The 26897-nt window shown below is 46.1% G+C and overlaps 3 protein-coding genes and 1 long non-coding RNA gene across 8 annotated transcripts; 3 read left to right on the top strand and 1 right to left on the bottom strand.

Moving 5' to 3' along the window:
- The first annotated feature begins 352 nt into the window (after positions 1 to 352).
- LOC122390891 (putative nuclease HARBI1) lies at positions 353 to 931 on the top strand. The gene has a single exon (XM_043384321.1). It carries the CDS (start codon positions 353 to 355, stop codon positions 929 to 931), a length of 579 nt encoding a protein of 192 aa, XP_043240256.1.
- Positions 932 to 1276: 345 nt separating this feature from the next.
- Positions 1277 to 3599, bottom strand: LOC122390896. Its single transcript, XR_006258248.1, has 2 exons — positions 3115 to 3599; positions 1277 to 2539 (listed from the first exon to the last, which is right to left on the bottom strand). It is a non-coding gene; the product is annotated as an uncharacterized LOC122390896 (long non-coding RNA).
- LOC122390894 (U3 small nucleolar RNA-associated protein 18 homolog) lies at positions 3323 to 17530 on the top strand. Of its 4 annotated transcripts, none has more exons than XM_043384334.1 (2): positions 3323 to 3411; positions 15720 to 17530. In XM_043384334.1, the coding sequence occupies exon 2, from the start codon at positions 15749 to 15751 to the stop codon at positions 17309 to 17311; it is 1563 nt and encodes a 520-aa protein (XP_043240269.1). In that variant the 5' UTR covers positions 3323 to 3411; positions 15720 to 15748; the 3' UTR covers positions 17312 to 17530. The 4 variants fall into 4 exon arrangements, with proteins under 4 accessions (XP_043240269.1, XP_043240270.1, XP_043240267.1 ...); XM_043384335.1 differs by lacking the exon at positions 3323 to 3411 and adding an exon at positions 12228 to 12441; XM_043384332.1 differs by lacking the exon at positions 3323 to 3411 and adding an exon at positions 12233 to 12286.
- A 777-nt stretch (positions 17531 to 18307) lies between these two features.
- LOC122390902 (protein AATF-like) lies at positions 18308 to 26543 on the top strand. 2 transcript variants are annotated; one of them, XM_043384350.1, is made up of 9 exons: positions 18308 to 18615; positions 21810 to 21922; positions 22970 to 23111; positions 23362 to 23553; positions 23898 to 24175; positions 24480 to 24667; positions 25031 to 25432; positions 25826 to 25968; positions 26150 to 26543. In XM_043384350.1, the coding sequence occupies exons 2-9, from the start codon at positions 21835 to 21837 to the stop codon at positions 26433 to 26435; spliced, it is 1719 nt and encodes a 572-aa protein (XP_043240285.1). In that variant the 5' UTR covers positions 18308 to 18615; positions 21810 to 21834; the 3' UTR covers positions 26436 to 26543. The 2 variants fall into 2 exon arrangements, with proteins under 2 accessions (XP_043240285.1, XP_043240284.1); XM_043384349.1 differs by having other exon boundaries at positions 18476 to 18615; positions 23895 to 24175.
- Positions 26544 to 26897: the final 354 nt, after the last annotated feature.

Raw genomic sequence — 26897 nt, 5'->3', positions numbered from 1 at the left:
TGAGTCTGTGGCTGCTGTCAAACCATGTTTCGTTCAGGTCGGTGGCCGACCGTTTCACCATGTTTCGTTCAGGTCGGTGGCCGACCGTTTCGATGTGACAAAGTCCTGTGCCTGGTCCATGTTCATGGAATTTTGTACTGCTTGTGGAAGGCGAGCCAATGAGTTTATTACCTGGCCGGTAAACACTGCACAGGTAATGAATGGATTTCAAGACATGGTGGGCTTCCCAGGCGTAGTGGGATGCGTCGATGGAACCCACATTCCCATACTGATGCCCTCTGATAGAGGCCATCAATATATCAACAGGAAGGGGTTTCCCTCAATCAACGTACTTGCTGTGTGTGACGACAAGATGAAGTTCACGTGGGTGAATGTTGGATGGCCAGGCTCTGTGCATGATGCGAGGATTTACCGCAACGAGCTGGAGCCGCTGCTGATGGGAGCTGGAGCCAACCACCTCCTGGGCCTGGACGGACATCTGCTGGGGGATGCAGCCTTCCCTCTCTCCCCGCGCATGCTTGTGCCGTTCAGGGACAACGGGCATCTTAATGACAGAAAGGTGCATTACAACAACAAACTGTCCTCCACCAGGATGACGATCGAGAGGACGTTTGGGCGCTTCAAGGGAAAGTTTAGGCGTATGAAAATGCTGGACATGCTGCGAGTCGACCTGATTCCCAATGTTATTCTGGCTGCATGTGTGCTTCACAATGTGTCGATGGGGGAAGAAGAGCAGGAGGAAGCCTACAACCCGGTAGAGTGTCCTGAGGAAGAGCCACAGGAGGAGGAGGAGGAGGTGCTGGTAGATCGTGATGGAGATCGTGTAGAAGCGCCAGTCGAGCCACGGGACGCACAAGATGGGAACGGAGCCCTGAAGCGGGATGCGATGGTGGAACGCTTGTGGGCGTACAGACGTGGCAGAAGGGAGTAGGCGAACGGCGTCTCTGACCAATATGTGCCATATAATGAGCAACAGGTTTCGTTTTTATATCAAAGGCTGTGCCTACATACCGGAGTGTGTTATGCCAGGGTGTCAGAACGTTCAATTGAATTTTGACCAGGATCGTCATTTCACTGTTATGGTACTGATCCATGAATGATGAACGTCTCCGAAAGACTACCTGCTTCAAATCACGTGTATACAATGTATCATGTGCAATGTCATTTAGTAAATACATCATGTGTTAACTGATTAGTGGCATTCTGTAATTCAGCTGGACAGCTACATGAACCAACTACGCCCATGCACGACGCTCAGCTAAGCATAAAGCAATGCTTTCAAAGAAAATGTATTTCTGAACCATTCTCGTTATAGCAAACATATCTACAAAATGGTGTTATACGAATGCATGACCTTTGTCAGCGCTTCTCCTGCACCGTGAACGACGAACATTTGTACATTTTGAAAGATTAAGTTGAACACAGCGATGAGATACAACACAGCAGTGCTGCAATGAAATCCACCATAGATATTGCTCAATTCTCAGGACTTCTAACAACACGGAATGTGTGCCCCAACTATCAGTTGATATAGCTTTTGAAAGCATGTCACACACAATGCGGAATCAGAAAGCTCTCAGACGGTCACAACATGGTAGGTACCTATGTGACAAATTGTTCCCCCATGTGCATTCAAAAGTGCAAACGATCTTGACTAGCTCTGGGCTTGGCACTAACTAACTGGCTACCTTACTTTACACAAACTAACTTGGCACACCCTCTGGAGATTGCTGTCCAATCCCATGCTTATTCACAGTGTTTGTTGACAAGGCGTTCAAGAAGCTCCATCTTCTTCTTTGCTATATCCAGCTTTGCTTCCCGGTACTTCCTCCTGTCTTCCAACTCCATTATCCAGGCATCCTGCAAGGATGTGTTGTCTGAGTCAGCACGCTTCCTTTTTCTTCTATTCTCCTGCGAGATGTTGCCAGCCGATGAATCTTGCAGTTGCACCCCCCTGCTGCTCGTGCTGCTGCTGCTGCTGCTGCTGCTGGGGCTGGAAGTGGAGACAAGTTGTGGGTCTACCTGGGTTACCTGTAGTGGCTGGACACTGTGCGGCACAGTGGAAAGACGTGCCACAGGCTGTACATTTGGATCCCTTCCCATCACTTTCTCCATGGCATCAAACCATTCCCAAGAAACAGCTTCTGAGCCACTCCTTGACATTTTGTCTTTTACTTCTTTGTACTTGTTAACTAGCCTGTACCATTTCTTGCGTAAGAATTCCCAATCTGGGACCAAGTATCCCTGTTCTTCAAAGTCCAGCTTGACTTCCTCCCACTGTTTCTGCTTTTGCTGTTTAGAGCCCACTGCACTGTTCACCTTGGCTTCATTGCAGGCATCTATCAGCAAAGCTACTGTGTTGGAATTCCAGCGTATCTGCCGAGCTCCACTCGGGTTTGCACTTGAGACAGCAGCATTGTGATCCTCAGACACCTCTCCTCCTTGCATACTTATCATTGGTCCACTGTGGTTTGGGCAGTTGAGACTTTCCTCCATAGTTTGAAACAATCCATCACACGCTTGGCAGAGCCACATTGCCCTGGCAGAGAGAAATGTCTGTTAAAACAAATCCTAAATTTTGGTGGATTTTCTGGGGTTGTTTTCATGCTATATTTACAGGGTTTATTGACTGAACAGGCTGTAAAATATACATGCCAGGGATGTGTTCACTGTTCACATTTTTTTAGCTTGTGTAAGGTGGGTTATTTAACACTGACAAGTATTCTGAAAAAATCTGACAATCACTTAACACAATGTACCTGGCTGCCCATATAAGTTGCAAGCGCCGAGCACCATGATGACAAGACATTGAACCAATATGTTGGGACATTCCTCCCTATCCAAAGCAACATCCAATTAACAGGTGCAGTTTCTTCATTATACTTGTAAGTACTACCAATTTGGACAATTACAAAAAAGGCTTTGCTGAAAATGAAAATGAGATCACTGGAAAGTGGAAGTGGAAGCCAGTCAACAAGGAATACCAGACAACGCATTGGCTTTAATTTTTCTTAGTTCAGTGTAGCCCCCCAAAAAAAGAAAACTGAATTTGTATTGTATAAAAACACTTAGAATGAACCCTATGGCCTCAAAACCCGTACATATCATGCTTACACATGCATGTTGCCTCCTCCAGTGGGCGTCGCCATCTTGAAAATAGCGCTCGGGACAAGCTTTTCCGATTCCCTTATTTCACGTGAAATTTCGCGGGATTTCACGTGAAATTCCGCGTGGAATCGGCAAAGAACGCCTTGATTGCCGATTCCACGTGAAATTCCACGTGAAATCTGCTCAAAGAACGCACCCTTAGTGTTGTGGCGGCGAACCGGTTTTACCTAGTTCTCTATATACCGTGGTGTGTGCGTAGCGGCTAGCGCATCAAAGGTGGGGTGATTTCTTTATTATTTTTCGGTAAGTGGTGCGAAGTTAAGTGTTTTGAAAATGTTTTTGATGTAATTGGCCAGCGAGAAGGAGAAATGATCATCAAAATTGTGTTTCTTTAATGTAAAAAACTGAAGTTTTACCGCCTAAGTTTTAGCAGTCTTAGTAGATTGAGTGAGATGCATATTCCGACTCGCCCTATCACTATCGTCTGGATCAGGCTGGCACGGTCCGCCGACATCAAAACAACGGTGCGTCAGCTGATTATTGGTCCTCCGATTCAGGAGAAATTATTAACGCGGGAACGCCGGCGCTAAATAAAGGCGGTAGGATTCACGGCTTTGCATGATCGTGTGCAATATTTTTTTTATAGTATCAAGCGAGGGGTATTGCTGGAGTTTTGCAAATAAATATTTTGTTCTCAGTTTGGCTATGCGATCGTGAACACCTTATTTTCATAGATACGATATGAAATAGGATAAACAGGCCAACCCAAGGCTATGTAGGCCAACCTTAGACTTCGCATAGCCATGGACATTGCGTAGGAAGGTACTCGCCGATCGTACCACGATACCACGGGCAAGATATCAGACTTTTGGGAGTTTTGTGTCGCTGAAATGTATTTTAAGTGCTAAGAAGGAAAACAATTCAATGATGTCATGTACAATGGACATTTAGCCATTCCAAGCATATAGTTTGCTGGCTTTGACAACCAGATAGCCAGGTTTATTTCAAGAGCTTCTAAAGAGGAAGTGGATTTAATATCGTTTCTATTACATTTATTTGATAATCCTACACATCAGTAAACCTGCCACGTTATCATTCTCGTCGAGCGATTACCGGCACATCGTACCAATTGGTACGATGTGCCGGTAATCGCTCGCCGAGGATGCCAATGCAGCGTCGAGCGTCCGATGGTTTACGATAGGAATTATAACAATAGTTTTAAACTAGCGCTTTTTAGAACCATGGTCCGAAATGGTAATTCAAAGAACCTCTGCCCCTTTCAACTCACCTGAAAAAGCTGCTTTCGTGTACCACCCAGCACCCGTTTCGTAGATATATCAAAATGATAACCGGAGGCGAAGATTATCTTTATGATATCACGATTTGTGGGGCTGACTAGTACCGACGGGGATCCCACAAACACGACGGTCACATTCATTAAGCATGATGTACGGCGTAAAGCACCACAACTCACCCCAAAAGCGCAACCTTCTGAGATATCTTATATTTAGTTTCAATGCTGGTACTGGTGCAGTTTCAATGCTGGTACTCTGCTCATTTCTGCTCAATAAAGTTATTTCTCGCTTAAATGCGCCTCACATTAATCGTGTGCTGTGCTCCACAATCATTGCGCCGCGCGCTCTTCCTTCTTATCGGCCCCCTTGAGATCGTATCCATCAATATCTATTTGCTTCTAAGTTCTAATGACTTGTAGAGAAACAATTTTAGAGCGCTTAACAAAATAATTGCATAACCTATGAGCGATGGGAAAAGCCCAATCGTCCAACTCATAAAAAACATTGGGACACAAACAACTGGAAACTGATGGTAGTTGGTACTTTCGCGCATAGGCGGCGGAACGGGGAGGGCACCGGGGCACCGTGCCCCCCTTTGATTTTGGCATTTTAACATGGGCTCTATGGGCGTTACATGGAAAGAATGGGACCAAAAGTCGGCAGTGCCCCCCCCCCCCCTTCCCCAGTTGAGCTGAGCTGGGCGCAGGTACTAAAGAGCATCACAGGAAATCCTATATTCATCTCGCCGCATTTAAGCGCACCAATCGAAAGACGACAGCGTGACCGCGCTGACAGGCAATCAACCTGGCCACATAAAACTAGCTAGTGCAAGGAAGATGTCTATATAAACCACTGGACCATGCAAAGCGTTCATGTAAATAAAATATGAGTAAAGATGACCCGTTTGAGGGCAGACTGGCCAAACAGTGACGTTACACGCGGATCTCAACACTGCACAACCCATTCATCAAAAAAGATCCCGTGGATCCCTATATACGTCATAACTAGCCCTAGTACGGGGGTATATAGCCATGGACGTAAATGGCCGGCTTAAGGCACAGGATCCCAATTGTCATCCCCATTACGTGGTCCCCAGAAGTCGCCAGGCCGAGAGCCAATGGCAGTTAAGCACATCTTACACGTGCCGACAAACGTGACACAATGAATCCAATAATGAGCCCGCCAATAAGCCTGCCTAATTCTGCATGTAGGCTGCTATTTACCACCACGGCGGAAGGCTAAAACGCATCCATACAGCTCAACATAGGTGTCAATTTCCGCCGGGTTGGGGGTGCTCAAGCTCTTTAAATTCTCCGCCGGCTCGGCTGGCTTGGCTTTGGAGCCCCAACAGACGGTGCGGGTCAAGGTCACCGCTGAGGCGGCGGCGGATTTGCTGCGCCCGGGCAGTGGGCACCCTCAATTCGGTGAAAATCGACACCCATGCAGCTCAACATGACAAAACGCTGCATATAAGCGCACGTCCTCGCATTTAATTGACGCATTTAATTGCGTCACTAACCTCGTACACTGTACAACACTGGTGAGATGACTGTCCGAAGGAAACTGCCGACTTTGGCTGGCAACATTCAGGGTCGGTGACTTATGTACTGAGTTCGGCTGGCTGACAGCGATGTGACTTCAGGACCGGTTGATGAACGGGCCATCCTAGCCCCATACTACAGGAGCCCAGCTGGTCTTGGCGAGCGGCGGCGACTGGACGAGGCTGGACCCCTACTACAGGAGCCCAGCTGGTGCTGACGAGCGGCGGTTACTGGACGAACGGGTCAGCCTGGACCCCTATTGCAGGAGTCCGGCTGGTCTTGGCGAGCGGCGACGACTGGACGAGGCTGGACTCCTACTGCAGGAGTCGAGCTGGTCCTGTCGAGGAAATAGTTCACCTTTAACATGGGATTTTAAACTGAGATAGCAGTCTGATAGAGCAGATTTGTGTATGCCCTATATTTGAACCGTTTGAGATATTCACCTTTTATCAGTGAATATTGGTGCTTAAATTCATGTTCTAGTGCTCATTTACAGCAAGCAGAAACCTCTTCAACACACACAGTGGCCAATCAGCGATGAGAGCACTTACAGGAGCAGAATCCCTTGCAGCTGATAGGTTGTTCAGCTGTTAGTGTTCATAACTCTAATCATTAAAATAATGAAATCCCTTTAGAAGAAGTGTGTAATTCCAAGTTAGAATACATTTACATTTTATTCATCACATTTTTAACACATCTTTTTGAATTTTATTAATCAAATTACTCACAGAAGGTGAACTATTTCTTTTAACACTTACCTTGCTTCAATGGTGACATGTAGCTCTTGCAGCAGAGAAGTCACAGCATTTGGCTGCAACTTCAAATATTGACTTGTTGCTATCAATTATTCAGTTTTGAAATGCATACAGGTACAGTGAATCTTGGGTTCTCCTGTAAGAATGCCGACCGCAGAAGCAGAAGTTCATCCAAAGCTTGCGCCTGAAAAAGGGCCAGGTTTAATATATGAGTGAAATGAAGATTTTTGAATCATTTTATCATTATACCATAATCACATTTTTACCTAATTTGTAAGAAATAGGTTTAGGTTAGCAGTAATAGGTAAGGTTTTGACTAGACCCCCTGGGTCACAACAGGAGATGACCCCCGTGATTGGTGGGACCACCAGGCACCAGCACTGGCACAGTCCGTTCTGACTTCTGACCACCGCACACCTATCAGCCCGAGAGCACAGTAAATTGCATGTTAAAGCTCCATTAATGCTTTTTTCAATTTTGGCCATCCATTTTGTTGGGTCCATCATGTCCATCACCAAGCCACATTTAAAATGCACTACACTACACCCCCCACCACCTGACCACACCAGGCCAAATCTGCACCGCGCTACACAAAATCCGCACTGCACCAAGCTAAATCCACGCCACACCAAAGCCTCACCAGCCGGACAAGCCAGCACAGACGAGATCTTGTCGAAATTGCCATGCTTTGCAGAGTGCATACTGGCCTACCTGAACCTCACCTTACCCAACATATGAGCCTGGCATATTTACGTCTGGACAACGAGTTGCGTTGGAGAGGCCGGAAATAGTGGCGATTTCAGGACCGCAATAATGGACCGTCATTGGAATGATTCTTTTTTAAAACGTGTGTTGTTCTTAGCCGAAATTTAGTTCTTACTATAAAATATTTTGTAATTAGATTTTGGCCGAGAATGAATACCATCAGAGCTAAGTTTTAACTTTCATTGTATTTTGTCCAGAAGCATATAGTGCTGTTTTATTGCAGTTTTTGCGCGTTTGTTACAAAACATGAAGCGAACCTGCAAAAAATTCCAAGGTGAAGATGATGTATATCGCAAAATATCATATTGACCTCAAGTTCACCCGTTCCTTCCATGATTGACTAGACAGATTTACACATTTCAATTTTATCTTGGATCAAAGGTGTCCGTGTGAATATCGGTGTGATCAGTGCCAACTGCCAGAGGTTAACTTGAAGGGAAGCTTGAGCTATGATAGTTGCTCTTGTCCATGTCCCTCCACTAAGAAGAAGAAGTTATTAAATATTTTGCTTTGTGTATTCCAAGAGGAGAGAGAAGTGGGAACTATTTTCTTTTTGCCTTCATGTCGAATTGAAGATGGATCATTAAATTTTCAAGGCGTTGATCAACCAAGCATTTAGTCTTTCTCGTACATAAGCAGTGGCTAAGAAGAAAAAGTTAATCATACCTGAAGTTTAGTCATCTTACTTCAACTCAAACTTTGCAGCAAGATCCCCAAGGACAGAGGATATACATATTGTATACCTTTCCTGTAAATCAAAACATTTTTGTGCTTGCAAAGGCTTAAATTATTTGTTGTGTGCTCGGAGTGAGGCTATGGGCGTTTTGTTGTATGTTTATGCGGAGATTGAATACAACTGTGACCCTGTGATTGTTTGTATATTTACTACAGTCAAACAGCATATTCAAATAACATACTCACCTAGCTCATAGCTGTACCCCCACAGGATTTGCACTTGTTGATGTCTCAAGCATGAACAAAGCACTAAACTAGCTTAGTTATCATTTCCCACATTTTTCTGAGCATCTAACATGGCATACAGCAGTGCAGAGCAGCTTCAGAGAAGAAACACTTAAAATGCACACTGCACAGACTCACACCAGCCACCCATTGAGCCAGTTCCTCATTTGCCTGTTTCCCTGGATGTGGTTTGGCAAGGTGAGCTAACTGTTATCAAGTTGAAGGTTAGCAGGTAAGATTGAGTTAGGGTGAGTACCTAGTACCTATAACTGGGTGCTAATGCTATGCAGGTCTTGGGTAAGTTGCAAATAAGTGTGATGATTGAGGTTAGGTCAGGTTAGTCAGGTATGAATTGATCAGGTCACATTTTTATGGACACTTGGCAAATTTAAAAAAAGACTAACATGACCTAATATTAGCTAACGCAACTAAACCTACATAACTACTTAACTATAGCCTATAGGTACTGAGCACCTACCTACTTGTGCCTACATCCCATACCAAGTCAAAATAAAGGTCCTTTCTGGAAGATTACCATGGCAGTACTTTTTATCCCAGCCCTGTGAAGAAAACTAATACTTCTCAAGTTCTGATTCCCTTCTAGCCATCCACAGAAAGAAATGCTGACAGCTTTGCTTTTGTATATTAGACCAATAATCACCATCACGGAACAAATGATATGATCACATCGTTGCATGGATTGTCACATTGACAATTTTACTTTAATCCTTTTTTCAAGAAATGCAAAGTAATGATGAACATCAAATTAAGCATTATAAAGCTGATTTAGTGATCCAAGCTTTCTCTTCCAGTAGCAATAGAATGATCGCATGTTTCATTTGCCAGACACTGAGTAATGCACATTACCATCTGCGTAGCAAAGTAAAGCTGCCCAGGTTTGTTCCTTCTAGATTTTTTCACTTGACTGTTAGCACTCATTGATCTTGCTGCTGTAAGTAATATTTCAATATTCATACCAATGCATCAATACGCGTTCATCAGCCAACATTTTCTGGCTTGATACTGCGCGTGCTCTTCAGTATTGATCTCCTGCAATATTATAGCTTGTTTTCGGCCAATAAGCTCTTTAAATTTTACTTTTTCTTGCTGATAAGTGAGCCAGATCAACTTGCGTTTATCAACCAACATTTCCTAACTTCAACCTGCTATTATTCAGGACTCACAACTCAGGACTCTAAGCCTCCTGTATACTTCAACTTGGGATTGTTTTCAGTCAACATGCTTCTTTAACCCGCGCCCTGCTGGGGGGGGGGGGTGTTTGAACACACCCCCCCCCTGTGGTTTTTCGCGAATATCTTAAAAACGGCGGCGCGGAGCGCCGCCGTTTTTGGTACACCTTATCATACATCAATTCTACACATGTTGTGAAAATTGTAGACCAAGGTCATTCAAGGTCAGGTCACCAGGTCACTTGAAGTGACCTCACCTCATAAAAAGTTTCAATGTCTGTCATAGCTACACCGAGTGACCGATCGCTTTGAAACTTCAGCGATTGCTAAGAGCAATAGCATGTACAAAATGTATATCTCAGAATTTTGATATCGATGACCTAAGGTCAGGTCAATTTTGCGACCTCCCCATTATAAGTCAATGGGAGAAAATTGAAATGCGCCTCTTTTGGATGAAAGACATTATAAACACTCCCAAACACCGAATTACAAGTGGTTTAGACACACTGAACATGAAAATGGTGTCTGTGACCCTTGTTTATGCCCTGAGGTCATCTTAGGTCACGAATGGTATCTAACAGTTTTTCGCAAATAACTTTTGATAGAGGCATGCTAGAGCGATGAAAACGCCTTAGATGTGTTCAGCTCGACGATACGGATCGACTGATATGCAACATGACCCTTTCCGGTCAGGTCATGACCTTGACCTGAGGTCAAATTTTCAAGTTGACCTTTCAAGGTCAAGTTATAGTTCATTCGATGCGTCTTGACGAGAGGAACACGATGCCGGTGAAAGTAAGCTCGTACAAGGCTTGGGTCAAAAGTTATTGCAGAAAAACTGTTTCCGAAAAAATCGGCTATTTTTGCAGTTTTTGCCCCCTGCAGGCAAAACCGTTGACGTTAGGTCAAATCTGAGAGAATTACTCAGAACGGGCGTTAATAGGGCTATCGAATGCGCTTTTCAGCGGCGCTGTAGCTCTATTGGTTCCCGAGTTATGCGTTGGCTTCTTGGAAATTTTCGACATTCGACCTGGAAATCGGCGAAATTTTGCCTTCAATGACCTCTGGTGACCTGACCTTTGACCTGACCAAAAAATTGACCGAAGTGATTTCGTCATTATTTTTGACGCTCTTTCGAACGCCGCCTTCCGCGTATCGCTACGTGGCCCAGGAGCCGAGTTACAAGGGGGGGTGTTCAAACACCCCCCCCCAGCAGGGCGTGGAAATCCAGGACCCCCAGCCGGGCGCGGGTTAATATGATATAATTCAGTCACAAGAGATTCAAAACTTACAACAAAACGACATACAAGAGTTCGAAAACCATCAGATAAGCTTAAAAAAGGCCTTGGAACGGAGCAGAACGGAGCCACAAGTGTCGTGCTCCATTTGTTTGATTACAATAATTGTAGTGCTGATGTATTGTTTTAGGACTCTAGCGGTCGGCTCATAAAAACTGTAACATTTTCACAAAATCTGTAAGGCAATTAATATTTCTGTGAAAGAACTTAAATATTCAAAAGCCAAACACCATGAAATACAGGAATCAGAACGAAAAGGTAACCCAAAAATCCAGCCTAATAACCGGCTCCTAAAACTGCGGCAAAATCAGCACTTTTCCCCGCAACTCGTTGTCCAGACGTAAATATGCATGAGCCTGACTGTCCTTAGCACTGGGAGCTCATTGAGACCAGGCCCCACATGCCTAGTGGCCTCCTGAAACCTGATTTCCATATGGGGTGAGCTATTTAAGAATGGTGATCGGATATCAAACCCGAGACAAGACAGCAATGAGCAGTGGGCGGTTCATGCAACCATAATCATGTTTCCTTACCACAAGTATCAAAGCAAAAACAAAAATAGCTACCTATTGAATTCAAATTTCACTGGAACCTCACCTACATGGATCTTAAGTGAAAGGTACATCTTGATACATCTGCACGAAAGATACATCTTGATCCACTCATCTCAATCTTGTTTTTCTGCATCCAGGGCATGCAACACTTCTGGTCAAGGCCGTATATAGGATATCGCTTCTGGTATTTTTGGCACAACTTACTCGACTGCTGAGCTCAAACGCAAATTGCAATCACGGTCATAAAATACTGAATATTGAATCGCAATGTATCAGTATATTCAGTCGATGTACCCCTCGTTCGATGTCTCTCAGACGACGAAGATTGTACGTCGTCCGGCCAATCCTGTTCTAGGTCAACGGGGGCTCGGCTGCAATTATGGAATGTGATTGGCCAAATGGCGTAGAATCTTTGTCGTCCGAAAGACATCGAACAAGAGTAATGTCGCTACTGCGCCATTGTTGCATCGAATTCGCCCCATAGAAGCACGTGTTAACTCTCTCCCATAGGGCCCTGGGTAAACTCTCTCCATAGGGTCCTGGGTAAACTCTCCCCTTGTCTATTTTCTTTAAACGGGGATAGTTTGGACAACAAAATATTTTCGACCTCATAAAAAATAAAACTTAATTTTTGATGTACCTCATTGATGCAAAACATCAGAAAAACATTAGAAATTAAGTCAAAGAAACCGATTGTTTATAAATGGACAGCTGACGGCATGCCTCCCGTGTCCCCTGGCTTGAAGCTACGGCTCCGTGTTACCTTAGTATTCTATGACCGTGGTCTGGATGAGGATAGGACCCTCTTGCACAGAGACAAGTCAGAATCGTTTTCAAGTTATTCCTTATGGTCTGCAGACCATTAATAGCAAATATGAATCTGAATCTAAATATGTTGCCAAGTTCATAGACATTCGTGCAAGGAGACTGCAAATCCAGGGCTGGTCTTTGTGCAAGAGAGGCCTACCTATCTTCGTAAGATGATAGTTTGAGTACCGTAAAACGGGGTGTTAAGGGACAGTTTTGAGGTGTTTTGTTATATAACTCAAGAAGGGTTGGAGATAGAAGCATCAAATTGTCAGCATTTTATGTGGAATTTGGGGCTTTACATGCCTCCCACATTAAAGTTTTTAAGATTTATACCTGCATATTATTTTTTATTATTTTTCATCACTGTCCCTTAGCACCCCAATGTGGGGTGTTAAGGGACACCTATATTATTCGAAGAAAAGGTCATAAAATGCCCACAATTGGGGTGTGGAAGGGCATACAATTTATTTATTGAAATGTATTGCATATTCTGTCACAAAGCAAGTCAGGTTCGTTCACCACTAATGACCTTTTTAGCCAATTACGTGTAATGCAGTTTACGCTTCTGGAAAATGTGCTAATTAAAAGGTAAACAGAACCAAAAAGTACCCTTCTGTCATCAATAAAAACCCATGTTGAAGCTAGCCACTTGTCATTATGTTGCCTTCTTTGTTTTAGCCTTTTTATGATGACATCACATTTACCTACATCAGTCTCCATTGACCCATCATTGTAAAAGAGAGTGTTGAAATGTTTTGTTATGTAGCTTAAGATGTGTTAGAGATAAAAGCATGAACTTGCCAACATTTTATGTGGAATTTGGTGTTTTCCATGCCTACTGAAAGAAAACTTAATGAAATTATATTTAGATATTATTTTTTATTTTTTCTTCCCTGTCCTTTAGCACCCCACATCCACCTCAAAATATGCATGTATCCGGAAAAGAGGAAGAGGATGATGAATGAATGGGTGGATTTGCACAAGTTTTTCAGGAAACATGTGCAATACATGTGACAATACACCTATGCATTCATTTTCCCTGTACACCCACCAGTTTATATGGTACACACAGAGTTTTGCAGATGTTTCAATTTTATGAAAATGTAGCATGATTTTCAAATCCATTTTTGAACCAAATCACTTGCATGAAGAACCATACCATTTTGTCCTATGGTCAAGAACAATATATATTACTGAACGGCTCTGGGAAAGAAAAATGGAAACCGAGGTCTTTAAAAAATTGTAGGCACGAGGCGTAGCCGAGTGCCGGAGACTTTTTGAAGACCGAGGTTTCCATTTTCGTCCCAGAGCAAGTTCAGTAAGATATTTCCCATACGTCGTTTAACATCTATTCAGAAACTCACAATTTAATTATTGAAATCACCTTTTTTAAGATTTTTATCAAAAAATCACCAGAACTGTAGGTCATCAACCCGTGCCGGAAAACAGTGCAGGAAAGATCACGTGCAAATGTTTACCGCACGGCTAGGATAATGCTAAAGGGATATCTCGGCGTATGGGAAAGCAGTGTCAACTACCACACTGAAGTTTTTATTGAACCTTCTCAAATTAGGAAGTTAATATGACTCAAAGTTTTTCCCATGCAACTGTCCCTTAGCACCCCACTGTCCCTTAACACCCCATTTTACGGTAAATATTTCCTTCTTATGTTTCTAATGTGGTCAAAGCTTAATTTCAATTATTCAATAAGGTTGAGCAATCAAGTTCAAATGTTTTGCTTTTTACACACAATATTTACCTAAATGTAAAAATGTCCTAAAAGGTACCGTAAAATGGGGTGTTAAGGGACAGTGGGGTGATAAGGGACAGTTGCATGGGAAAAACTTTGAGTCATGTTAAGTTCCTAATTTGAGAAGGTTAAATAAAAACTTGAGTGTGGTAGTTGACACTGTTTTGTTCTTGACTAAAAGACAAAATGGCATGGTTTTTCATGCAAGTGATTTGGTTCAAAAATGGTTTTGAAAATCATGCTACATTTTCACGAAATTGAGACATCTCCAAAACTCTGTGTGTACCACATAAACTAGAAGGTGTACAGGTAAAATGAATGCATAGGTGTATTGTCACATGTATTGCACATGTTTCCTGAAAAACTTATACAAATCCACCCATTCATTCATCATCCTCTTCATCTTTTCTGGACACATGCGTATTTTGAGGTGGAAGTGGGGTGCTAAGGGACAGGGAAGAAAAAATAAAAAATAATATCTAAATAAAATTTCATAAAGTTTTCTTTCAGTAGGCATGGAAAACACCAAATTCCACATAAAATGCTGGCTAGTTCATGCTTTCATCTCTAACACATCTTAAGGTATATAACAAAACACCTCAAAACTCCCTTAACACTATCTTTAACAATGATGGGTCAATGAAGACTGATGTAGGTAAATGTGATGTCATCATAAAAAGGCCAAAACAAAGAGGGCAACATAATGACAAGTGACTAGCTTCAAAATGGGTTTCTGTTGATGACAGAAGGGTACTTTTTGGTTCTATTTACCTCATAGTTAGCACATTTACCAGAAGCGTAAACTGCATTACATGTAATTGGCTAAAAAGGCCATTAGTGGTGAATGAACCTGACTTGTTTTGTGACAGAATATGCAAAACATTTCAATAAATAAATTGTGTGCCCTTTTACACCCCAATTGTGGGCATTTGATGAACATTTCTTGAAATAATATAGGTGTCCCTTAAAGGGACCCTCCCACCTTAACATTAGTTTTGAGTTGAGATAGCCAAGTTTGCGGCCAGGCTCAGAAACCACCATTTATCCTGGTCGCAACCCCCGCAGCTTTATGGTGTTTAAGAAATTTCTTCCCTTTACTTGCAGGGTGGGACCAGCGTGGTCCCTATCTCTTAACCATTACGGCAATCTGATGACGTCATCAGGCTTTCGAACGTCCGTTAAATGTTTGACTAAAACGTTTTGTAGCACGCGGTGGTATATGCTGCTTTGCGCGCAACAAATGCCGCACTTTCAAATAAAGTCGCTAGGAACAGCGGAGATCCCAAAAAGTAAACAAAAGTAAAAGTCTAATATCTTGAAAACCGGTGAATATTTTTCGATGAAATTTGGTAGATATTCGTTTTTGCTCTTTCTGAACCGAGCGACATCACTTTCATGCCAATTCATTAACTTTTTTGAAGGTGGGAGGGTCCCTTTAACACCCCACATTGGGGTGCTAAGGGACAGCGATGAAAAATAATAAAAAATAATATGCATGTATATATTTTTAAAACTTTAATGTAGCAGGCATGTAAAGCACCAAATTCCACATAAAATGCTGACAAGTTGATGCTTCTATCCCCAACCCTTCTTGAGTTATATAACAAAACACCTCAAAACTGTCCCTTAACACCCCGTTTTACGGTACCTAAGATGTTTTTCTTGAGAAGTTGACTGTTGACCTCTGTTTCAGGGTTCATGACAAACTCATAAAGAAGGAGTATGTCTGCCAGAGAATCATCACCAGAGGCACCAGCTCCAGTGGAAATAAAGGCCAAAAAGAAAAAGAAACTGGCCAAGATGGAAACACCAATTAAAGCAGTGAAAGATGCTGATGAGCAAAAGCTGGAGAGTTTGGTGTTTGGACTGGAGACAGATTTAGTGTCACAGCTGCAGCGGCCTGCATCTCCAGTGTCGGAGGATTTGTCAGAAACAGAAGCAGATGGCCTTCTGTGTCTGGACAGGCGTGGTCACACTGCTTCTGATGACGAAGATGGTGAGGAGGAGGAGGAGGAGGAGGAGAAGCCAATGGCGCGACAACCTGCTTGGGTCGACGATGATGATGAGCAGGTGACAGTGGCCCAGGTAGAGGCAACATTCGCGCAAGACCAACGCCGAGCCGCCGTGGCGCCGGCTGGCCGCTACCGGGCAGCGCTAGAGCAGCGGTTCACGTCCGTGGTGGGCGCGCCGCAGTGGGCGCAGCTCGATCGCAAACGGCGCCGGGACAGCGACGACGAAGAGGACAGCGAGCTGCTAACCAAGACGGGCCGGCTGCTATCCACGGCGCGGTCGGCGCGACTCGCCAAGGGCACGGTGCTGACCAAAACGTGCGCGCCCCTGACGGCGGCCGTGCAGCGGCGGCCGCGCACCGTCACCGCTCTCGAGTTCCACCCGGGCTCTCAGGTGGCGCTGGTCGGCGGCGGCGGCCGGCCGGCGCTAGCGCTCGTTCAGGTGGACGGCGTCGACAACCCGCTGATCCAGGAGGTGCCCCTGGACGGGTTCCGTGTGCAGTGCGCCCACTTTACGCGTGACGGCGGCCAGCTGATGGCCGGCTCCGAGCACGCGGCCCACCTGCTCTGCTACGACATGATGGCGGGCCGCGTGCTGCGCGTGGAGGCCGGCAGGCGGCTGGGACTGCGCGGCGTGCCGCAGTTCACGATGTCGCCCGACGGCCGGTGGCTGGCGGTGCCCGGAGCGCGCGCTGGCGCCGTCCACCTGCTATCCGCCCGCACTCACGAGTGGGTGGACACGCTGCAGGCGAGTGGACGCGTCACAGCACTGGCCTTCACCCCCGACGGCACCCGTCTGTTCACGCACACCGACGAGGGCCGTGTCTACGAGTGGGACATGTCGACGCGCGCCTGCTGCCACCGGTTCGACGACGAGGGCTGCCTGTCGGGCACGTCGCTGGCGTGCGCGCCCAACGGCCGCCTGCTGGCGTGCGGCTCCTCCTCCGGCATAGTGAACGTGTACGAGATGGCGACGGCGCGACGCGCCTCCCACCCCCGCCCGGTCAAAGTGTTCGATCAACTAACCACCACCTGCGACCAGCTGCGCTTTAACGTCACCGCAGAGCTGCTGGTGATGGCCTCCTCGCAGAAGGAGCACGCCGTCAAGCTGGTTCACGTGCCGTCGATGACTGTGTTTTCCAACTTCCCTGGCTGGTCGACTGCCGTGCAGGAGCCGCATAGTTTGGACCTCTCGCTGAGCAGTGGCTACCTGACCGTGGGTAACAATAAGGGCCGCGCGCTTCTCTACCGCCTACAGCACTACGATAGTTACTGAGTGAGTGTCCCTAGCGGCGAACAGACTACCACGGGCGCCGCGTAGTTGAATGTGCACTCGGTGACGCATCTGTGTGTCTTTTGAAGGGGCTGGCGTGGTGAACTGCGGGGGAGGTATAGAGGGATGTTGGTGGACCGCCTTTATCAAACTGAAATACAAGCATTGTTGTTGCTGGTGTCGTAACCTGCTCCATTCGAAATACACCATGCATAAAGTTCAGTTCCGAATGATTCGATGTGTGAATGATTACTGTGGTCAGTTATGATTCCAGAATACCACCGTCCAGTCTGACGCCGAATTAGCAGAGTAGGTGCAAAGTGGTGGCTTTGGGATGTGAAACCGCAGTCTGGCGCTTCCAAGAGCTTGAGCCAGGCAGCCAGAAGTTTTCGCCGCGATTCATTACGTGGTCAGGTGTGGAAGGATAGAGGAGTTGTTCGGCTGTTTCGGCTGTGCTAGAACGCTGCATCGGCTGAGCCCATCACGCTGGGGCGTGGCCACTGGCCAGGGAAGGGCGCTGAAGCGGTTATTGCGGTTGGAAGTTGGAACTCGGAATTACCCCACCGCCCGGCCGGTCGACTGCGGGCCGTACGGACCGGCCCCGCTAGTGGAACCGGGGACAGGAAGTGTGATCATTTCTCAATGATCACGATCACGATGGTTCGGTCATGACTCAGTAACTTGTGTTTCCCCAGCTGCTGGAAATGACAGATCATGGGTTTAGCTCTGCCGGATTTATATAGAGTAGAGCTATTTGCTTCATGCTGGTCTGGCCCAAGGATACGGCCTGGTGCCCGCAGCCCGAAAGCGTTGTTAGCTTGTCTACTTGGTAGTTGATTTGATCGATTTACTCAAGATTACTTTACTAATAGATTTACTTGGGGGAGGGGAATGCTTCGTAAAATGATACCAAATTAAAAACATTTCTCATATGGTATCAGTTTCTTGCGGCGTCGATAGCGCAGCAGTTTCAAGAAGATCCTGTTCAATAATAAATATGCTATCGCTCACCTTGTGATAAGCATTTTACACTTAAAGCCAGTATTAAAATTTAAGCAAATTTGAACATTTTTTAAATACTTAATAATAAAAATAAAAGCAAATTAAGGTTTATTTTTGCACAACCTAACACTACAACTTTTTGCAGACAACAAAACTAGCAGCTTCCGTTCTTCAGCGGAGTTCTGCAGAACAGAGTAGGCCTTGGGCACACGTGTTTACTTCCGTTACATATATGATTTATAAGATTAGTTCAAGTTTATAGGACTTTATGAAGGATTTCTAGCTTTAGTGGTGCCGGAGGATTGGTAAGTCATTTAGATAACTATACTTGAATTCCTGATTTGTATTCCATATATATTCAGTGTACGTGTAGGATGTTTGTTGGGGACACGGTGCATAGGTAACTGCATGACCAATTAACCTAAATTGAAATTGTTTGATTCACTCTTACCTGCATTCTCAGTCGGGCACACTGTGGTATTTCCGATCCATTTATGGAAACGTTTCCATTTTTGGAACAATGTTCCAAAAATGGATACGCCGTTTCCAAAAATAGAAACGGTCTGTTCCATAAATGGAAACGCTGTGTGCATCGCTACCTTTAAAGCAAACTGGGCATTGATTGGTGCAATTTGGCATGCGCAGGATGCCACCAATCGACAGCCAGCATTCTAGTTTATGTTCCTGTTCTCCGACTTTCCGATCAGAAAACCGAAAGTTGACGAACGAGGCGATGCTCATAACATGTTGATGTGATAAAAAATTAACACGTTTTTCTAATCGAAAAATAATAACATTTATGAATATTTTGAACCAAAAATAACGTTTTTAACAGACTACTGAAAGATTGGCACATTGATTGGAGCAACCACATCACCGGAGCTTCAGTTTTTCGTTCTGTTCATGCTGCATTTTCCGGTGTACCAGCGGCCTGGTGGTCGTCAATCTTTGATTAAATCGCATGAATGTTGTTGTTAAGCCCTATTTGGAGACTTAAGTGGGCATTTTATGATATTTCAAATGTGCTGAATATAATTGTAGGCTCGGATCAACGTAAATCTCCGTGCAAATACATAAAAAGCAGGATGGAAATAAGGTCTGCACCGTCGCCACACCAAATACCGTCGTATTCTAACGACGAATTTAATCATTGTAGCTCATGTGTAACATTGATATCAATTTTATATGTTGAAATGATATCTACGCTTTATGTATTGCCCACTTTGGACCACATTTGTCCAGTAGTTTCTGGGAAATCTTAGTTTTAGTCGACTTTTGAGTGTGCTAAAGTTGTGGCGCGTAATGTATTAGTATCAAACCCGACGTCCAAGGTGACTGCCGACAGCCGAGATGTTAAACCAGCTTCAAAATATCAAATTTTTAGTTGCATGTGAATTTTAAAAACACATTTGAGCTAAGTTTGCACACATTTGAACTTCAGCGTTTCTATTTTTGGAACATCAGCGTTTCCATTTTAGGAAACTAAGTCTCCATAAATGGATACGATTCAGGAGCATTTTAAAGTGGTGAATCTCAATGCATACGACAGCTTTCCATGCAAGAAGACAAGTGCTTATGGGGTATCTGCGCTTGTTTTACGCGAAACAGTGGTTATACATCAAATCCAGCCACCCCTGGCAATAAAATTTGTGCGGAGATGTTAGCGTTTCTATTTATGGAACGAGCGTTTCCATTTTTGGAACAGAAGAGTAGTCAAAATTGGAAACGTTTCCAATAATAGAAACGTCTCCATAAATGAATCGGAGATACCACAGTGCGCCCGACTGTTCTTTTTCTGCAATTAACTTTTTTGTAATGCCTGATAGGCAACTAGTAGGTTAGGCTAGGTTGGATTAGTTTTCTATGTTTTTATTTTATAGCTGTTGTAATGGGTTTATTTATTTCAATATAATCTTTTTTTAAGTACATTTTATGAAATTCTGTATTTTATCTAAGTAATAATTTTGCTGCACTTCACACACATTGTGTGTTAACATCAAAATGGCATCGTAAGTGAAATCTTGATCTCTTGAGTCTTGATACTGTCAGTACAGTTGTGATAAATCAAAAATTGGGCAGTCGGAAAACAGGTGTCCCACTGTTTTTTGCAACCAAGGAGTGGCACTACAATGTGCAAAATGTTAAGGTAAAAGTATACATTGAGTCCGAGTGACTGTTTAAAGATAAAGTTGTCATATTCTTACATTATTTGACATCCTGAATCCAAAAATGATACTTATATGTCTTGGAAATAAAAGAAAAAGCATAATCAAACCTGACCTAACCTTACCTAGTTACCTACAACCTACCAACCTACAACCAACAAACCTATAACCTACAAACCTACAACCTAACAACCTAAAACCTACAAACCTACCAACCTAAAACCTAAAACCTACAAACCTATAACCTAACCTAACCTAAAACCTAAATTTTTTGCTGTTACATATTTCTATCAACAGAGTCACACACAATTGTCCACTCGGACCTAATTAATATATAATAATACCAATGTGTATCTCAAAATTTTGATATTGATGACCTAAGGTCAGGTCAATTTTGCTACCTCCCCAGTTTAAGTGAATGGGAGAAAATTGAAATGCGCCTCTTTTGGACGAAAGACATTATAAACACTCCCAAACACTGAATTACAAGTAATTTAGACACACTGAACATGAAAATGGTGTCCGTGACCCCTATTTATGCCCCTTAGGTCATCTCAGGTCATGAATGGTATCTAACAGTTTTTTCGCAAATAACTTTTGATAGAGGCATGCTAGAGCGATGAAAACACCTTAGATGTGTTCAGCTCGACGATATGGATCAACTGGTATGCAACATGACCCTGTCAGGTCAGGCCATGATCTTGACCTGAGGACAAACTTTTAAGTTGACCTTTCAAGGTCAAATTATAGTTCATTCGATGCGTCTTGACGAGAGGAACACGATGCTGGTAAAAGTAAGCTCGTACAAGGCTTGGGCCAAAAGTTATTGCAGAAAAAAAAACTTTCCAAAAAAATCGGCTATTTTTGCAGTTTTTGCCCCCTGCAGGCAAAACCGTTGACGTTAGGTCAAATCTTAGAGAATTATCCAGAAAGGGCGCAAATAGGGCTATCGAATGCGCTTTTCCGCAGCGCTGTAGCTCTATTGGTTCCCGAGTTATGCGTTGGCTTCTTGGAAATTGTCGACATTCGACCTGAAAATCGGCGAAATTTTGCCTTCAATGACCTCTGGTGACCTGACCTTTGACCTGACCTAAAAAGTGACCGAAGTGATTTCGTCATTATTTTTGACGCCCTTTCGAACGCCGCCTTCCGCGTATCGCTACGTGGCCCAGGAGCCGAGTTAGAAGGGGGGGGGGTGTTCAAACCCCCCCCCCCCAGCAGGGCGTGGAAATCCAGGACCCCCAGCCGGGCGCGGGTCAAGGTCACAAAACACACTTTTTGAGGTTAAGTTGATGTGCTTAGCGTGCTTATTTGAAAATGCATGTTTTTGGCAGGACTCAGGACAAGCAGTGACCGAGGATGGCATCGAAGTCTTTATCTGAGCAACTGGCAGAGATAACCAACCCAACACCAACTTCACACGACCCAGAAGACGACATCTATGAGGGTAAGTAGCTCAAAAAGGGTATCTGATATGCTTTTTGTGTCTATATGCCATTAACCCGGCAGTTGCTGGGGTATTTCGCCACCCACCGTTTGCTGGGGGGGGGGGGGGGGCGTTAAACGCCCCCAGCCGATAACTCGAGAACCAATAGGCGCAGCGAAACTCACGAGGCGGCAAACGAAAGAGCGCGACGAGACGCTTCAGATGAGTACTTTAAAGTTGAATTTTGAGGTCACAGGTCAGGTCAAAGTCAGGTCAAACACCTGAAATCGGGCTTTCAGTAGCATGGACTTCGGGACTTCGCAATGGGCGCCTCTCGTCATAAACTCTGTCAAAACGGTGCACAATCCATCATATAAGGCCTACAAGAGTGTCAGCTCCATGTAGGGGTCAGTCAAGCATAGGTCAGGGTCAAGGTCAGGTCAACCGGGTAGGCACATATCCCCGAAAATCAAAACTGATATTCGCAGCCTGTGATACATGTTTTATGGGTAATTTGGAGCGTAGAACACGATGGTGACATTCCTTTTCTCATATGTGTACGAGTTTGGCTCAAAAAGTTCAATTTAAGAAATGCATGTATCTTGGTCGTGAAGTAGTCACTAGAAATTGCCAAGATTCAGTTCAAGATTTTGGAAAATGCGGAACAATAATCAATAATCGAAGATAGCCATTTGATTGCTAATGGTATTGGCAGTCTAATGGCGTTTATGGCATGTCTGTATATATATTCTGTGATTTTATATGATTTTTCGAACATATGCCGTTTTTGGTCGAAAACTCAGAAATCATGACGTCACTAAAACCTCGATATCTCAAAAATTTTCCGACCGATTTTTTTGAAACTTTGTCACAATAAACTTCAATCAATTCCCTACAGGTACCCAAAATTTGGCGCGCCTGCGGCGCGCCGTTTTTATGCTATGGCCCGGCGAAAAAAGTGGGGGCGTTTAACGCCCCCCCCCCCCAGCAACTCGCGGGTTAATGCTGTAAATTACTGCCATGCTGCCGGAATTTCGGCAGGCTGACTGCTGCCCTGTCCCGCTGCAGAGACGCGCGCGCAGGTGACCGGCTGGGAGGCCGAGGCTGACCTCTCTGGTGATGAGGGGACGACACCATCCCGCCTGCGTCAGCGGGCCGCCGCGCTGCTGCCGGACCTGGACCCCCGCTACGCCGGACGAGCCGTCTCCCGGTCAGTCGTCCCCCACGACTTCTCTCCATAGTTCACAGCTGACTGACAGGGTGTAATTTCGTAGTAGAGTCATGTGACGTATGATAGCGCAACAGATTCTGGACACTGTTGTGACATGTAACTGCAAACTGGGTTGTCGGCAATGGTTAGGGAACAGGCACCTGGCACACGCAACATAAACACGAGCATACTGATCATTCTGCTATCTACCTTTGTCCTTTTGTTCCTCTGACGAAGCCTGCCCCCACAGGAAAAGCCTCCAGGAGGCCAGCGATGACGCCGACTCCCTGGACGGCTCAGAGGACGGTGATGAGGACAGTGAGGAGCAGGATGAAGAGGACCAGGAGGAGGAACTGGCCTCCGGGGAGGACGAGGACGAGGATCAGTTGGAGGCCTTCAAGGCCAAACTGAACGGCGTCGAGTCCGGCACCAATGGTCTCAGGTGCGTACTGCGTGCCAACGAACTCGTAGCCGTATGCGACTGTGCTAAGTCTGTGAAAAATATATGGTTGAATGCACCTTGCATAATCTTGCTTTAATTACGTTCCGTAAAGTTTTCTTATTTTAATTAGCGCCCTTCTGATAATTTATGCTCGTCCTTTTTTGTCCATTTCGTTTATCTATATCGGCTTAACTTCGTTTTCTGGTGTTCTCGATCGTCTTAGAAACTGCTTCTGTGCAACGTGTACGAGTAGTGTACGTGCAACGCTGACTCGTACTTTCCTTCCTTCTTCGTTTGGTGTTTCCGGCTTACTGACGGTGTTTCCCCTTCCAACCCAACAACAGCACAGATGACGGCGAGCTGGAGACCGATTCAGAGGAGGCCACCGGCACTGGTCAGGAGGACGGTGAGGAGGAGACCGAGGAGGACGGCGAGGATCAGGAGGACGCCGGGGACTCGGAGGAGCAGGAGGACTCGGACGTCGGTCAGGAGGAAGAGGAGGACGGGGAGGACATCAGCGCTGCGCTGGACTCGCAGGAGGACGAGGAGGGAGGGGTGGAGCTGACCAGTCGGTCGGCCGGCAGCGACGCAGAGAAGGGGGCCGCCGTCAAGGCACAGCTCGGTGAGTAGACGAGGGAGGGGGTGGCGAACTGCAGGGGTGGGGGTCACTGAGAATGGCATTGGCTTCCATCATAACGTTCTTCGTGTGTTCTTTTCACTGCCAAATCGTCAACCGGTGATCGGAAATTTCGACATCGTTACCCTATGTCGAGACCTATTGCCTCTCCGCTGACTATCCTACATTTCTTTCATGCACTCTCCTCCCTCCCGTTCTTTCGAAAATATTTTACCATCCATCATTTCTTTCTCTCTTGCTCCTCAACTTACCTCTTTCTCCCCACTGACTCCCCTTCCCTGTTGGCCAGGCGTCTGGGACCAGCTGCTCGAGTGTCGTATCAAGCTCCAGCCGAGCCTGCAGCAGTGCGGACAGCTGCCTGCCCCCGGTGACCGCTGGACAGAGTTCTGGGAGGCCGCTGGCGAGGACATCGCGGCACGGCTGACGGACGCAGCTGCCGCCGCCGACCGGCTCATGCGACAGCTGCTGCAGCTGCAGGTCAGCAACTGGGGCAGCTAGCTGATAAAAGTGCTGCATGATTGTCGTCTGTGTCTGTGTGTTATCTGTACTCTATGCCATAAGTGCAGTTCTGCTGCTGCATCCGGGTCGGGATCGTTCTCAGATATCATAGTGTCATGGAAAATCGATACAGGAATAAACATAAAGAAGCGGCATGACTAATAATCGAATTCCTTAAACGTACTCGAGATTAGATGTTTATTCTTAATTTGTCTGATTAAAGTCTGTTTTTTTTTGCGTGTTCATTTCAATACTTTGTTTGAATTCTTGAGTACTGTCGAACCCCGGTCTATCAGTCTGCTGACGGTCTCCCGCTCGCTTCCCCGACCACTGCGCCTACAGGACCTTCTCGCCGAGCAATACCCAGAGACTCGGAAACTGTCCTCGGGCTCCGCCGAGCCGGAGGCCGACTCAAACTCTGACTCTGACGAAGAGCCGATTCCGACGCCCAACCAGCGGCCGCGGAAGCGCCGTCGCTCTGGCCTGACGTCGACCGATCCTGCCAAGCGGTTTGCCGCCTATCGGCCCTACCGCGATCAGACGATCCAGCGGTGGAACGACAAGACTCGGCTCACGGCCGGCCGTGCCACCGCCAAGTCTTTCGCCGCCTTCGAGCAGTCGACGCTGCGCCAGATTGAGCAGATTCTGTCTGACCGAGGGCGGCTGCTGCGGCGAACACAGCTGAGGCGCAGCGACGCCGCCCGGTTGGGAGAGCCTCCGCTGCCGCCACCCAGCGCTGCCACGGTAAGGGGGAAGACGATGCTGAGGATAGAGGTGCTGTATTTTGGAAGTCTGTCTGGTGGCAGTTACTGCTGTGGAATGTGGAAACATTTGGATCTGTAAACAACGTGCCATTTTGGCCCGATTGTTTTTTTTTTTTACTATCATTTACTTCAGCTATCAAAACCATATATTATTCTATAGAACATTTATATAATATGGCACTGATAAGGACGCCGTAATTCATACATATTTCACAAGACGTTCGTTTATCGTAGACGTTCACGATTCTTAACACACATCTTGTGCTGTGCTGCCATCTACAGTGCCCGGTTTTCCATGGTCTCATAATTACCCCGCATCAACGCGGCCTGGGAGCGCCTGCCACTGACCAGTGCCTCCTGTACTCTCCTGCAGGAGGATCCAGCGGCGGCGGGAGGCGCCGAGAGCCGCGAGTACGACGAGGAACGGTTCGACGACAGCGACTTCTATCACCAGCTGCTGCGAGAGCTCATCGAACGGAAAACAGTGGACGTCACCGACCCGCTGGCGCTCGGCAGGTACGTGCCCATCATCCCGCGGGAGGGTAGGGGTCGCTGGTGGCTGTATGCTGTCCAAAAGTTACACCATTTTTAAAGGTGTTCTTTTTGTCCTATGCGGGCTAAATGTCAGCTGTTTTGTAGGCGAGGGGCTTTTGATCGATGTATTTCATGATACTGACTGGGTTTCCTCCGATTCCAGGCAATGGATCCAGATCCAGAAGCTGCGCTCCAAACTGAAGAAGAAGGTGGACACCCGCGCCAGCAAGGGCCGCAAGGTGAGGTACGAGGTGTACCCGAAGCTGGTCAACTTCATGGCCTCGGAGCGCGCCGGTACGATGACGGACACCGGCAGGGACGAGCTGTTCGGATCGCTGTTCGGGAGTCGCAGCCGGCCGGCCGGGGGTGACAGCGGCGCGGCGCGGCCCGAACTGAACGGGGACGGCGCTCTCACCTGGGCGCAGCTGAATGGCGGGCTATCCGTGTGAGTTAGGGAACAATGCATGACGTGATGGGGTGCTCAAGCGCTGGCGGTTTATTGCTACGAACAGTCCCACTGTTCTGAGCGAAAATATATTGATCGGGTCAGACCGAAATGGAGTCTTCCTTACTGGCGTGAAAGACGAACGGTCAAAAGGCCTTATTCGCCCGTACAATAATATCCGCCTACCGGACCCTACGCAGCTTCGGGACGGCGGGGCCGTGGCGGCCTTGAGCCGCAGCTACCTTAGTCACCAAGAGCCGTTGGGCTACTTGTACAACACCAGCGGTTGGGCCGTTGGGTTGGGAGGAGAACAGAACAACAACCTATTGGTTTTCTACATACGCGCCGGCCGAGGGGGGGGGGGGGGGGGTACGAATTCCCTCGCCGTTTCGCCCCTGATAGAGCAGACCTAGAGCATCGCAGAAAAAACGAGCGTGTCCGCCGTTACAAGACGCAGCGTCCAGCG

The sequence above is a fragment of the Amphibalanus amphitrite genome, unplaced genomic scaffold (genome assembly GCF_019059575.1).
Source record: "Amphibalanus amphitrite isolate SeventyFive unplaced genomic scaffold, NRLGWU_Aamphi_draft 000414F_arrow, whole genome shotgun sequence".
Classification (NCBI taxonomy): domain Eukaryota; kingdom Metazoa; phylum Arthropoda; class Thecostraca; order Balanomorpha; family Balanidae; genus Amphibalanus; species Amphibalanus amphitrite.
Note: the sequence above shows the minus strand (reverse complement) of the source record. Positions and strands in the feature narration are given on the sequence as shown.